Source organism: Tachyglossus aculeatus, chromosome 4 (assembly GCF_015852505.1).
Source record: "Tachyglossus aculeatus isolate mTacAcu1 chromosome 4, mTacAcu1.pri, whole genome shotgun sequence".
Taxonomy (NCBI): Eukaryota; Metazoa; Chordata; class Mammalia; order Monotremata; family Tachyglossidae; genus Tachyglossus; species Tachyglossus aculeatus.
Window position 1 is genome coordinate 104,307,699 of NC_052069.1, and position 15,485 is coordinate 104,323,183.

At 48.2% G+C, this 15,485-nt stretch overlaps 1 protein-coding gene across 1 annotated transcript in view; it reads right to left on the minus strand.

Annotated features, from left to right (window-relative positions):
• Window positions 1–15,399, minus strand: part of MRRF (mitochondrial ribosome recycling factor) — a 28,889-nt gene extending 13,490 nt beyond the window's left edge. Inside the window, exons 1-4 of the mRNA XM_038745914.1 lie at window positions 15,370–15,399; window positions 8,891–9,105; window positions 7,111–7,266; window positions 2,661–2,779 (exon numbers count right to left, since the gene is read on the minus strand). Coding sequence (XP_038601842.1) covers window positions 2,661–2,779; window positions 7,111–7,266; window positions 8,891–9,074 — 459 coding nt within the window. The 5' untranslated portion in view covers window positions 9,075–9,105; window positions 15,370–15,399. The remainder of the gene's footprint in view (window positions 1–2,660; window positions 2,780–7,110; window positions 7,267–8,890; window positions 9,106–15,369) is intronic.
• Between the last annotated feature and the right edge of the window lie 86 nt (window positions 15,400–15,485).

Genomic DNA, 15,485 nt, shown 5'->3' on the forward strand with positions numbered 1-15,485 from the left:
CAAATCCATCATAAAGACCTCAGGATTCATATTACCTGGAACAACTCTGAGGCTCCATTTTCCCAGTGGATATCTCCTGCTTAAATTAAAGGATAAAGTGCCAATATCTAATGGGAAATAAAGCCGTTTTCTAGGGCCGCCACATTCATTCATTAATTCAATCGTATTTATTGAGCACTTACTGTGTTCAAAGCACTGTACTAAGTGTTTGGGAGAGTACAATACAACAACAAACAGACACACTCCCCGCCCACAACTATGCTTTCTAAACTGGGGCACACACACACACACAAATCCACCAATTTCTCCTTTCATTCTTGTCTGATTTCATCTCAATTCTCATTAAAAAGTAATCATCTCTTAATATAAGTTTAGTTTGCCCAAATGCTTTAAAAATGTCCCTTAGGGTTGTGATGGTGACTTAATTCTCTAATGGGAAAAAAATTTTTTTCTTCTTCTTTCTAACATTTGGACATCTGAGGCTTCAAAGGGTGAGCCTAGAGTCATTACACTTGTTCAGAGGTAATAAAACTTAGCTGTTTTATGCTATGGAAGATTTCTGGGGCCTAAGTTATTTCCGGCTCCTCTAAATAGATCATCATTTCCTGATTTAACCAGCTTGTACCGTTTGGGTTCCTTTATCTTTCATGTTGTCTTTATACCTTACTATAACTTTGTGCCCTTCTTACTATTCCCTTCTTCAGCAAGGGCACGGACAAAACACACCCAAACCTTGCTTTTCTTTCCCTCGAGTTGTTCTGTCCAACAGTGTTGTGGTTCTGTTCCCATCTTCCCATCATTAACTCTAGCTGCAGGCTATTCCACCGCCTGAAGTACAGTGTGTATCATTTATCAGGCGAGACACATGTTAAACAAATGCAACACGGTTTTCTGTCTTCGAAGCATTCCAACAGATTATACGTGTAAATCTGTGCCCTGTTAACACACCATGAAACTGAAACACGCAGGTTTTGAAAGAGAGCTAACCAAATTTAAAACATAAAGGAACCGAGTAAACATATGGAGGATTAGCTCAGCATTTTGGAGTTATGAAGTTGCGTCGTGTATGGATGGTTTCTAAGCTGCAGGAAGGAAATGTTTAGTTAAAGCTGTGTCGTTGAACCACATACACTGGATGAGATAAAGGAATTCAAAGGGAAAGAGTACCTCATACCTCCCCGCCCTATCCCCGGTAATGAACTTCTGTGCAAACCGCCTTTCAGTTTTTCTTCCCCACTGAATCTTCAGGAAGAAAAAACGAGAGAGCCTGTGAGATGGCTGAAAGACAGAGGCACTCTGACTTTGGAAAAAAAAATTAAGGGCTTTAATTTCTGCAGGTTCTGCCTCCTATCGCCCTTCGGTGGCCAATCAGGTTGCACTACTCTGAATGCCATTTTCCATCTAATAACAGAAGTGGCTGGCACTGAAAGGCAATCTGACTGATGAGGTCTTCAAGCTGTGTAATTAGGAGACCATTCCCTAAATTGGCTTTGCCGCGCTGACGGTATTAAATAAACTCAGCGGTCACGATGCAGAGGCTGGCTGTAGATCCCAGCGTACTGAACGGCTACCTCTCCCTCCAAAATCCCAGCAATCCCGGGACTGAACCCTTCCCCTCGCCCCCGGCTCCTTCTCCCAGGACAGGTGCTCCACCACATTGCTAGGTAACATGCCTGCCGCCCCGGCTTTTACCATTGAGAATTTCTCTGTCTCCATCACCTCAGCCCTTCACCAGGAACTCACATCCTAAGCTTACAGGAGGCATCCTGCTTGTCCTGTGGAAAGGTCTGGGGATTTGGAGAGTCAGCACTGCTGGCTGACTATTACCATCAAAGCTCTCCCTTGGCCAGTTCCCTCTCACGTTTCTGCTCCCTTTCCCCTCTTTCCCCCGACTCACGCTCTTTGCTCGTAACCCAAAACCTCCATACCGTCCCTTGCTCTCGATTCTACTGCCTGACGGCGGCTCGTGCCACTCCCCTGCTTGTGACAGCCAGCTGGCCTCAGTGGCACCAACCCACATCGCTCCTGCTCTCCCGAGCCCTCCTGCAAAGTTAGCTCCCCGCGGAGGCGTTCGTTCCCTGATGAATTCCCTCACCTTCTCGGTCGGCCAGCTTGGCACCTGTGTAAAATATCTGTTTTTTTGTATCTATTCTCCTGCTCTTTAGCTATTGCAATTTAGTCAATTAGGGTAGAGCCGCAGGCCCAAGGGCTGAATCTTTTACTTAGGTTCCGCGTTTGCGTAGTTCAGTACTCTAGGCACACAGGTACTGAATAAATATTGCTGACACAGGCTGTGTTGATTGCCTAGGTAGAAGCAGGAATTCAGGGAAGAAAAAAAATTAAACCTGTTGCTTCTATCTAGCTCCTCTCTTTCAGACATGGATAGGCTGCATCCCCCAAATGTCCATTAGTCTGGTTTTGAGGGAATTTGAATGCTGGGGTTCTTACTGTTATTATTATTATAGCTAAAGACATTTAAGAATAGCAAGGATGGTAATCCTGAATTACCCAATTCATTCTGATTTCTCTTATTCTCACCTGCTTTCTATTTCAGTTGAGTGAGAAGTACAATTCTTACTCCTTGACCGATATAGCCCCCTTCTCCTATTCCCATTTCTCCCCTCCCCAACTGTGGAAAGCCTGTCAGGAACACCTCTTACCTCTGGGAAATTGGCCATATTTACTAAAACCAGCTGAGGGGATTTCATAGAGATCTGGGCAAGTTGGTTTAAAGAAAACTTTCCATCTTCTGTTGGCACACTTATATGATCGAGGGCCCCTGTAATTAAAAAAAAAAATGTAGTTTCACATTCAAATTACTCATCTATACCATTAAGACCACATTTTGGTACCAGGCAGGCTGAAGAGTGATTCCTTTCTGGGAGACAGAAAATCCAGAGTAACATGAAAATATCTGCCTATTGCCAATGCCTATGCAGAATATAACTAGGAGGAGAAACCAGCTCTCTTCAAGGTGCAGGAGGGTACAGACTGCATAAATATTAATATCAATAATAATAATACTTTTAATAAAACTGGTATTTGTTAAGCATTTATGTGCCAAGCACAGGGGTAGATACCATATAAGCAGATCAGACACAGCCTCTGTCCCTTGTGAGATTCACAGTCTAAAAGACAAGGAGATAAGGTATTTAATCCTCGCTTTACAGATAAGCAGCAGCATGGCCTAGTGGAAAGAGCACAGGCCTGAAAGTCTGAAGAACCTGCGTTCTAATCCCCGCTCCACCACTTGTTGTCTGCTGTGTGACCTCGAGCAAGTCACTTAACTTCTCTGTGCCTCAGTTTCCTCAACTGCACAACGGGGATTCAATACCTGTTCTCCTTCCTACTTAGACTGTGAGCCCCATGTGGAACTGGGACAGTCTGATCTGATTAACTTATATCTACCCCAAGGCTTAGAACAATCAATCAATCAGTGGTTTTACTGAGTACTTATTGCATGCAGGGCACTGTACTAAGCCCTCGGGAGAGTACACTATAACAGAGTTCATTCATTCATTCAATCATATTATGCACTTACTGTGTGCAGAGCACTGCACTAAGCACTTGGGAAAGAACAATACATCAATAAACAGTGACAATTCCTGCCCACAACAAGCTCACAGTTTAGAGCTGGGGAGACAGACATCAATACAAATAAATAAAATTACGGCTATATACCTAAGTGCTGTGGGGTTGGGGGGAGGGGAAGAGCAAAGGGAGCAAGTTAGGAAAGGAGTGGGAAATGAGGAAAATTGGGGCTTAGTCTGGAGGTGTGCCTTCAATAAGATTTTGAAGGGTGGGGAGAGTCACCGTCTTTCGGATTTGAGGAGGGAGGGCGTTCCAGGCCAGAGGCAGGATGTAGGCGGGGATCGGCGGCGAGACAGGAGAGCTTGAGGCATAGTGAGAAAGCTAGCACCAGAGGAGCGAAGTATGCAGGCTGGGTTGTAGAAGGAGAGAAGCAAGGTGAAGTAGGATGGGGGAAAGGTGATGGAGTGCTTTAAAGCCAATGATGAGGAGTTTTTGTGGGATACGGAGGTGGACAGGCAACCACTGGAGATTTTTGAGGAGGGGGTGGTGAATGTCCTGAACATTTCTATAGACAGATGATCCAGGAAGCGGCGAGAAATATGGACTGGACTGGGGAGAGACAGGATGTTGGGAGGTCAGCAAGGAGGCTGATGTAGTAATCTAGGCGGGATAGAATGAGTGATTGTATTAATGTTGTAGCAGTTTGGATGGAGAGGAAAAGGGCAGATTTTAGCGATGTTGGTAGACAGCCCTTCAAAGCCCTACTGAGAGCTCACCTCCTCCAGAAGGCCTTCCCAGACTGAGCCCCCTCCTTCCTCTCCCCCGCCTCCCCCTCCCCATCCCCCCGCCTTACCTCCTTCCCCTCCCCGCAGCACCTGTATATATGTATATATGTTTCTACGTATTTATTACTCTATTTTATTTGTACATATTTATTCTATTTATTTTATTTTGTTAATATGTTTTGTTTTGTTCTCTGTCTCCCCCTTCTAGACTGTGAGCCCACTGTTGGGTAGGGACCGCCTCTCTATGTTGCCAACTTGTACTTCCCAAGCGCTTAGCACAGTGCTCTGCACACAGTAAGCGCTCAATAAATACGATTGAATGAATGAATGTTCCCTGCCCACAGTGAAAACGGTGCTTGAAACATAGTAAGAGCTTCAAAAATACTTTAAAAAGCAAGTCAGAAAAATGGTGATTTAAGCAGTTATAGGGGACTGTGCCAGCCAGAAGCATCATGGTGTATGAGAAGCAGCATGGGGTAGTGGATAGAGCTTGGGCCCGGGAACCAGAAGGTCATGGGTTCTACTTTTACCTCCTCCACATGTCTGCTGGGCAAGTCGCTTCACTTCTCTGTGCCTCAGTTACCCCATTTGTAAAACGGGGATTGAGACTGCGAGCCCCATGTGGGACAGAGACTCTGTCCAACCTATTTGCTTGTATCCAACCCAGCGCTTAGTACAGTGCTTGGCATATAGTAAGCGCTTAACAAATACCACATTTCTTCTTCTTTTTCTTATTATTATTACCACCATTCAGAGTTAAAACACCATGAGCTCAGAATGAGGACTAAGGCACTTGACTGCAGGCCACCTTGAGGCGGAGTCTGCTAGAAACTGCTTACTCAAATCGCGAGGGCGACTGGGTGGATTCAATAACTCATCAGAAGGTCAGTTTGTCCCAGGACAGGAGTGGACGGTTGAAATGACAAGGAAAATCACGTCTGGTCCCACAGGAGCCCCCACTTTTTTTTTTAAATGGCATTTGTTGAGTACTTACTATGTGCCAGGCACTGCTCTAAGCACTGGGGTAGATACAAGCTGATCAGTTGGACACAGTCCATGTCCCACCTGGGGCTCCCAGTCTTAACCCCATTTTACAGATGAGGTATCTGAGGCACAGAGAAGTTAAGCGACTTGCCTAAGGTCTCAAAGCTGACAAGAGGCGGAGTCAGGACTAGAACCCAGGTCCTTCTGACTCTTAGGCCCAGGCTCTATCCACTAGGTTACATTGCTTCGTTCGAAGAGTCCTGGGAGTTTATAATAATGGCACTTATTAAGCGCTCACTATGTGCAAAGCACTGTTCTAAGCACTGGGGAAGTTACAAGGTGATCAGGTTGTCCCACGTAGGGCTCACAGTATTAATCCCCATTTTCCAGATGAGGTAACTGAGGCACAGAGCAGTGAAGTGACTTGCCCAAAGTCACACAGCTGACAAGTGGCAGAGCCGGGATTTGAACCCATGACCTCTGACTCCAAAGCCCGTGCTCTTTCCACTGAGTCACGCTGCTTCTCTAATTTCTCTAGTTTCAGAAACTACCTCTGTAGCTCTGTTCTCCCTGAAAGGGTTACCCATTTGTAGCCAATAAAGTGAAAGGCTGGGTAGGGGAAAACGCCAGTGAAAGGCCTAATGCAGAGGAAACAATTTCACCTTCCTTCTTTGTCACCAGTTACTCGGCTAGAGAAACTCACAAGACGGATTCCCTCTTCGGCTTTGTTTTCGACGCGCCCCAGGTGGTTCCCCATTCCCAAACCTACCCAAATGCCGCGCGCGCTGCCCTGTGAAACCCCGCTATTCAATCTGTCCCCAGCGGGACTCTCTCCATCTCTTTCCGGCCCCGAGTTTCCCCCGAGGTGAACGTTTAACAAACTACACTCCCAGCCTCTCCCTAGGTCCATCATCTTTAATGTTTAAGGGGGGTGGAGTTCACTGGTTAATTTTAAAGTATTACATTTCTCCCTGAGCTAACCCCCCAGCCCCCGGTCCGCTCTCTGGTTTCTGCTGCAGAATGTTAACGGTCCGGAAAACACGGGGGAGAAGGAGCACTTTATCAGTTTCATACCGAAAATAATAACTGAGGCTAAAATCAACAGCGAAAAGAGATTGAATGGCACTTTCTGCTGTCAGAAGAGGCAAAAACGTCCTTGTCTGAAGGCTGACTGGACTGGGGTTGCCGCTTAATGTTGGGTTTTGTCGCAAACTCAGTGTGTGTACGATGGTGCTTACAAATGGAACCAGATGTCTTTCACTTTGTTTTCTTAAGAACGGCTTAATAAAATATTTTCCAGTGTCTTTATGGTCCATCACAACCCGAAAGGGAAAAAGGGCCACTGCTCGGAGTTGTGACTGGGCTTACACACTTGAGGAGAAGGCGGTGTGCCTGACGCCAGCCTGATGACAATTTCCAAAAGGCCAATTTAATGGCAATTGGATTTTTCCTGTCTTACTGCACCATTAGCTGACAACTTGCTTCTTCGTCACATCTGCAAACAGTTCTCCTGGACATTTCTGACATTTTCCACTTACAAAAGCCATTTTCAGGAAGTTATTAGCCAAAGCGGATTCTTCCTGGTCAAGCTCAGGGTGAAGAAACTCTTTAGTTTGGGATTTCAAGGTTGCAGCAATTTAGTTCCCAATGAGTACACACACACACACACACACACACCTCCTCCTCCCCCACAACCAAAAACCCAAGTAGTAGGAAAACTTAAGACCCAGACCCAAATTCAAGCGTTCTTACTCTACACTGTCAAGGAATGAAAAGATCAGACACGTTAGTATTTAAGGAAATCACTTACCCGCCGAGGTCCTTATGTTCAGATTTTTGTTGAAATCCTCCTTCAGGGCTTCCATTACGGTCTGCAGGTCCCTGTTTACCTCTTCCAGATTGATTATATCTTCAACCAAAGCAGCATTGAGATTCACTCTGGCTTGGGCCTGTCCTTTACCTTTGGCTAGGAATCAAACATTCGATGAGCACAAGGAGGGAAAAGGGTCTTTCATTACGATATTTAAGAAACGGGAAAGAGTGGTTCTGATGCTTTTCTTTTAAAAGGCTCACTTATATTCAGGCCAAGACCTCGAAATACGTTCAAGACGCTTAAAAGACATTGTGCCAATTGAGTTAGTACACTTCTTTCTTATTTGTTGGCTGACATCCACCCTTAATGATGAGATGACTAGTCATGAGCACTCTTCACTCTCTAGTAGATGAGGCTTGATATTACTTGGTTCAAGCTCAAATGTGGGCTCTGTTAAGGGTATGGGGTTTGACAAAACAGATTTCGAAGGGAAATTGTCAGAATTCCTTGGAAAACTGAATGCCATTTTATAGGACAATCCAGAGGCTTTCGGGAAAACAGTCTACCCTTGGCCTCTCGTGGTCTTGGAGACAAGGTCAGTGTTTGACTTCTGGGCTTTCCTAGTTCTTGTCCAAGTCCTCTCTTCCCGAAACCAACGCTGCTTCCAGGCGAGAAGGTTCTGTCCCGAGAACTAACAAAAACATTTTCCCCTGGCAACTCAAGTTGGTTGACAGCAAGAAGTACAGCCCAACTCTCTGATCCAGTCCTCACCTACTTGGGTCTCTGGAATTGCAAGCAATGATATTTACCTGGATCCTTTTTGGCTCCTGGATCCTAATGAGATAAATTCTACTACACTGTGGCCAGCTTTTAGTTCCCGACCTCTGGGCTCCAGCCCCAGATCCTTGCCTCTCTCCCAACTCCTAACTCACAGAATTATGGGAGTGGAAGCATGTGTGACCTCCTCTCCTTTCCATCTTGCTGGGAGGAAAGAAAATCGCAGGGATGCGCTCCTGGTACCATGAATTGGTAGGGAGCGGGACGGTGTCTGTCAGAAGCAGCCACGGGAGTTCACCGGTGACACACGGGCTGCACCCTACCTTGAGAATATTTTAATTTTCATCTATCTGGATGGCGGCTCGGTCCCCAGCCTTGTGATCCGGGCGTGTGAACTGCTGTAGAACACACAGACCAACTACCTAGACCATTTCGATCTGGTTTTAACTCTGACAGGCGACCGTGGGTCATTACTGAAGCATTAAGAGAAGCAGCATGGCTTAGTGGAAAGAGCACGGGCTTTGGAGTCGGAGGTCTCGGGTTCAAATCCCTGCTCTGCCAATTGTTAGCTGTGTGACTTTGGGCAAGTCACAACTTCTCTGGGCCTCAGTTACCTCATCTGGAAAATAGGGATTAAGACTGTGAGCCCCACTTGGGACAACCTGATCATCTTGTATCCTCCCCAGCGCTTAGAACAGTGCTCTGCACATAGTAAGCGCTTAACAAATGCCATTATTATTATTATTATTATTGTTATTATTATTACTCGGCCAAAAGCTGCCTTGAAAATTCACCTGGGCCCAAATAATCCAGATTGGGTGATGGATCGGTAGTGGATTCAGGAGACCATTCCACAGTTCAGTGAGTATTTTCTGCTGGCTAGGCACAATCGTTAAAGTGATCATTATCACACTGTCACAGTCAATTTGGGCATACTGCCCAAAAAGAGAAGGCATTACAAAGTACAACTGCAGGCAAACACAAGGGCTTTTTTCTCTACCTTTAGCTTTCTTGGTAGCGAAGTGTCTCGTCTGGATTAGTTGATTTGCCACACATTCCCTGTAGTTAGTAAGGGTGAGAGTCACAGCCCGCAGTTGAGCTTCTGGAAGTGGCTTGGCCACAGCTGAAAGGCAATGGTAGAACCCAGAAGGGACACCGCGGAAACACCTCAGTCCCAGGGCCATGGCTAAAGGCGATCCTTGCAAAAAAAATCACCTAGGAAAGGCAAACGAGAGGCCTCAGTAAAGAAGAATCCTTTGCCGTCACAGAAAAAGTTTTAAAAAAAGATCACGTTTGGAACATGAATCTTATAGGCTGGAATTAAATTTATGTGGAAAAAGACATAAACCTATTAACCATCAACTGTAAATTGCACATATAAATTATACAGGGGATTGGTGTTCAAGCTAAATCAATCAATCGCATTTATTGAGCGCTTACTGTGTGCAGAACACTGAATTAAGCACTTGGGAGAGGACAATACAAATGCCAAAAACATTCCCACACAGGCATAAAATAATGGGGAAAATGACACAGCGAGCACAAATCCAGTTTTTCCCGTTCCATTTTTAAGCTTATTTTAAAAGGGAATGGACTTTTTATTTCTTTACTATGAGTATGAAGCCAGGTTATCGGCTGAGGTCTGAAACAGTACTGGAATCAATCAGTCAATGATATTTATCTGTGTGCAGAGCACAGTTGTAAGCGCTTTGGAGGATACAACAGAATTGGTAGGCACGTTACCTGCCCACAAGGAGCTTAGTCTGGACGGGGAGACAGACATCAGTATAAACATATAAATAACGGATATACACAGAAGTGCTGAGGGGCTGAGAATAGGGTGAATATCAAGGGCCTATAGGATACAGATCCAAATTAATAGGTGATGCGGGAGGGAGTGGGAGTAGGGGAAATAAGGGTTTCATCGGGGAAGGCCTGTTGGAGGACATGTGATTTCAGGAGGGTTTTCCAATAATAATAATAATAATAATGGTATTTGTAAAGCACTTACTATATGCAAAGCACTGTTCTAAGCGCTGGAGAGGTTACAATATGATCAGGTTATCCTACGGGGGGGGGGCTCACAGTTTTAATCCCCATTTTCCAGATGAAGTAACTGAGGCACAGAGAAGTGAAGTGACTTGCCCAAAGTCACACAGCTGACAGTTGGCGGAGCCGGGATTTGAACCCATGGCCTCTGACTCCAAAGCCCGGGCTCTTTCCACTGAGCCACGCTGCTTTCCAAGTGGAAAGAGCGGTGGACTGTCAGATATGAAGGGGGAGGGAGTTTTGGGCCAGAGGGAAAATACGGGCAAGGGGTCAAGTGGTGAGATACACAAGACTGAGGAACTGGACTAGTTCCACAGCAAGAGTACGAGAAGATGCTACCCTTCTCTGTTTTAACACATTACTCGTTTTATTTATGTAATGTCACTCGCAAAAATTTCTCTGGGATAGAACACAGGCGTGTGAGGAAATCGATGCCATGTAACGGTTTCAGACCTGACCCATCATGGTTGGGCGGGAGAATCCAGGAAAAAAAAAATTAATCGTCAAAAGGATAATTTAGGTGAAATTAAGGAGAAAAATGTGAAAATCTGCACCATGAGCTTCTGAATCAACGACTGACTTTAATCCTCACCAATGGTCCTTGTCTCAAAAACTTGGGTCCACTTTGGAGTCTTTCAAAGATTAAAATCTCCAAACTAGTTCTGCTCAAGTTACTATTAATCAAAAATTTGCAGGGTATTTAGAAAGAACACAAAATGAAACTAATCAAGACTAATGTTTTTCTCCCTAATAGTTACTAGGAACACATGAACAGAAGGATTGATATTTCAATTTATTTAGAAAGAATACAAAATTAAACTAATCAAGACTAATATTTTTCTCCCTAACAGTTACTAGGAACACATGGACAGAAGGATTGAATCTGGAATAAGCAGAGTTTGAGAGAATGCGTACAGAGATTAGAAACACAGCTACCAAAGCGAATACCCTTGCTTTGGCAGAGTTGTAGGTACAGATCCGTCTTTGGACTGGGTTTCGATATTTGTGCCTCTACTAACTATGGTCATTGTTTAACTCTTACCTTTGCCCAAACATGGGCTTCTAATTATGTGCTTTTTTTAAAAAAAAAACCCACTATGTGCCTCGATCTGATTGTTCAGTTCGGGCTCGCTTCCTGGTCCTCTCATTCCAGGTCAAAATACAGAACAGTACCACAGCAGTGACTGGAATTCTTCTGGAAATAAACAACCTTTGACAGAAAACGCAGAATCCAAACAGCAGATCCAGCACACATGAACCGGAAAACAACCTCTATAAATAAACTGCGTTGCTTCAGTATGAAGGCTGAGGTTTTAACGGCACAGAAGTCAGGAAATTCAAAACCAGCATTTCAACGGGACGTTAGCTCAGCCACACTTAGAGATATCCAGAATAGTTCCTTAACAACCTATGATGCTAACCTTTAACACCCAACAAGATACTTGAGAAGCCAAACTATGAGGCCTACAGAGTAGTAGATGGCAACATTCCCCACCTCCCAAAAAACAAATGGAATATCACTGTTTTCCTATTCTGCTTTTTTTGAAAAATGGAACATTACCCCTGATTTTTGGTGCTAGGCGGGACGGGCACAGAGAGCATGCGTAAGTGAAGTGTACGGACACCCCAAATCTCACTATAGACTGATGAGTAGCAAATCAATAAATTAATCAACAGCACTTAGTAGGTGCTCACTGTGCACAGAGCACTAAGTACTAAGCTCTTGGGGGAGTAGAACGGAATAAAGTCGATGACCGCAATTCCCGCCCACAAGGATCTTACATTCCACAGGAGAAAGCAGACATTAAAATAAATTACAGGTAGGGGAAACGGTCGAGTTTAAGGATGCGTTCATAAATGCCATGGGGCTGGGGTATCAAAGCGCTTAAACAAAATTAATCAGTTATGTTTTCTCTCTCTCTCCTAGGTTGCTCGCGCTAACGAGCACGGAACTAAGCAAAAGTTGTTGCAGAGGGGAGAAGGCAAGCTAAAGGGAATGGTTAACGCAAGGCCTGAAAGCTCCTTGTGGGCAGGGGAAGTGACTACCAACTCTGTAGAACTGTAATAATAATGATGGCATTTGTTAAGCGCTTACTATGTGCAAAGCACTGTTCTAAGCGCTAGGAAGAATACAAGGTGATCAGGTTGCCCCAAGTGGGGCTCACAGTCATCCCCATTTTACAGATGAGGTAACTGAGGCACAGAGAAGTTAAGTGACTTGCCCAAAGTCACATAGCTGACAAGCGGAGGAGCCGGGATTTGAACCCACAACCTCTGGTTCCCAAGCCCGTGCTCTTTCCACTGAGCCACGCTGCTTCCCAACTGTACGGTACCAAGCGCTTAGTACAGTGCTGTGTCCCAGCGTGGCTTAGTGGCAAGAACCCGGGCTCGGGAGTCAGAGGTCATGGGTTCGAATCCCGGCTCCGCCACTTGTCAGCTGGGTGACCTTGGGCAAGTCACTTTACTTCTCTGGACCTCAGTTCCCTCATCTGTAAAATGGGGATGAAGACTGTGAGCCCCACGTGGGACGACCTGATCACCTTGCATCACCCCCAGCGCCTAGGACAGTGCTTGGCACAGAGTAAGTGCTTAACAAATACCATTATTAGTATTATTATGGGTTCTAATCCCACCTCTGCCACTTGTCTGCTATGTGACCTTGGGCAAGCCACTTAATTTCTCTGGGCCTCAGATATCTCACCTGTAAAATGGGGATAAAGACTGTGAGCCCCACGTGGGACAACCTGATCACCTTGCATCTCCCCCAGAGCCTAGAACAGTGCTTGGCACAGAGTAAGAGCTTAACAAATACCATTATTAGTATTATTAGTATTATTATGGGTTCTAATCCCACCTCTGCCACTTGTCTGCTATGTGACCTTGGGCAAGCCACTTAACTTCTCTGGGCCTCAGATATCTCATCTGTAAAATGGGGATAAAGACTGTGAGCCCCACGTGGGACAACCTGATCACCTTGCATCTCCCCCAGCGCCTAGAACAGTGCTTGGCACAGAGTAAGTGCTTAACAAATACCATTATTAGTATTATTAGTATTATTATGGGTTCTAATCCCACCTCTGCCACTTGTCTGCTATGTGACCTTGGGCAAGCCACTTAACTTCTCTGGGCCTCAGATATCTCATCCGTAAAATGGGGATAAAGACTGTGAGCCCCACGTGGGACGACCTGATCACCTTGCATCTCCCCCAGCGCCTAGAACAGTGCTTGGCACAGAGTAAGTGCTTAACAAATACCATTATTAGTATTATTATGGGCTCTAATCCCACCTCTGCCACTTGTCTGCTATGTGACCTTGGGCAAGCCACTTAACTTCTCTGGGCCTCAGATATCTCATCCGTAAAATGGGGATAAAGACTGTGAGCCCCACGTGGGACAACCTGATCACCTTGCATCTCCCCCAGCGCCTAGAACAGTGCTTGGCACAGAGTAAGTGCTTAATAAATACCATTATTATTATTATTATGGGTTCTAATCCCACCTCTGCCACCTGTCTGCTATGTGACCTTGGGCAAGCCACTTAACTTCTCTGGGCCTCAGACAGCTCATCATCTGTAAAATGGGGATAAAGACTGTGAGCCCCACGTGGGACAACCGGATTAACCGGTATCTACCCCAGCGCTTAGAACAGTGCTTGGCACATAGTCCAAATACCATTATTATTCTTGTGAGCGCTCAATAAATACCATTGATTGATTTTACTCTCCCAAGCATGTAGCCCAGTGTTCTGCACACAGTTAGCGCTTGATAAATACCACTGATGATTGACTGGACTCTCCCAAACGCTTAGGACGGTGCTCTACACATAGTAAGCGTTCAATAAATAGCACTGCTGAATGAAACATTCTACCCGTATGGGCAACAGAGACACCGAAAAGAGGCCCCACCCCCCAGGAGGCACGCCCTCATTGGGTGGAACAGGCCCCGCCCCCCCAGGAGACACGCTCTCATTGGACGGGACAAGCCCCGCCCCAGGAACCACGCCCTCATTATGCAGGCCACGCCCACAGGAGACACGCCCTCATTGGGCGGGACAGACCCCCGCCCCCAGGAGGCACGCCGTCATTGGGTGGAACAGGCCCCGCCCCCCAGAAGACACGCTCTCATTGGGTGGGACAAGCCCCGCCCCCAGGAGCCACGCCCTTATCGGGTTGGAACGGGCCCCGCCCCCCCGGAGACACGCTCTCATTGGACGGGACAAGCCCCTCCCTCCAGGAGACACGCCCTCATCGCGCAGACCCCGCCCCCCAGGAGGCACGCCCTCATTGGGCGGGACAGACCCCGCCCCCAGGAGGCACGCCCTCATTGGGTGGAACAGGCCCCGCCCCCAGGAAACACTCTCTCATTGGACGGGACAAGCCCCTCCCTCCAGGAGACACGCCCTCATTGGGCAGAACAGACCCCTCCTTCCAGGAGACACGCCCTCATTGGGCGGGGCATACCCCGTCCCCAGGGGACACGCTCTCATTGGACAGGCAGGCCCCGCCTTCCAGGAGACACGCCCTCATTGGACGGGACAAGCCCCTCCCTCCAGGAGACACGCCCTCACCGCGCAGGCCCCGCCCCACAGGAGACACGCCCTCATTGGGCGGGACAGACCCCGCCCCCAGGAGGCACGCCCTCATTGGGTGGAACAGGCCCCGCCCCCAGGAAACACGCTCTCATTGGACGGGACAAGCCCCTCCCTCCAGGAGACACGCCCTCATTGGGCGGGACATACCCCGCCCCCAGGGGACACGCTCTCATTGGACAGGACAGACCCCTCCTTCCAGGAGACACGCCCTCATTGGACGAGGCAGGCCCCGCCCACAGGAGCCCCGCCCTCATTGGCCGCGACAGGCCCCGCCCTCCCAGGAGACACGTCCTCATTGGGCGGGACAGACCCCGCCCTCAGGAGCCACGCCCTCGTTGCGCAGGACAGGCCATGCCCCCAGGAGCCCCGTCCCCGCTGCGCAGGACAGGCCCCGCCCCCAGGATCCACGCCCTCATTGGCGAGACAGGCCCCGCCCCCAGGAGCCCAGCCGTCATTGGACGAGGCAGGCCCCGCCCCCAGGAGGTACACCCTCAGTGGGAGGGACAGGCCCGCCCCCTCAGGAGCCCCGCCCTCATGGGCCGGGACAGCCCCGCCCCCAGGAGACACGCCCTCGATGCGCAGGACAGGCCCCGCCCCCTCCCAGGAGCCCCGCCCTCATTGGACGGATCAGGCCCCGCCCTCCCAGGAGCCCCGCCCTCGTTGCGCAGGACAGGCCCCTCCCCCTCCCGGGAGCCCCGCCCTCATTGGACGAGACAGGCCCCGCCCCCTCCCCGGAGCCCCGCCCTGTCCCCCCCCCCGTCCTCCCAGGCCCCGCCGGGCGTCCCGTCGTCGTCCTCCAGGTGAGGCCGGACGCCGCGAGCGTGGGGGTCGTCACTCACCGGTCCTTCCCGTCCCGGCCGCTGGGGGGCGGGGCTCCGGGCCGGGCGCCTGCGCGTGCGTCATCGGCCGGGGCCCGGGAGGCGCCTGCGCGGTGCGGGCGCGCGCCGATCGCGTC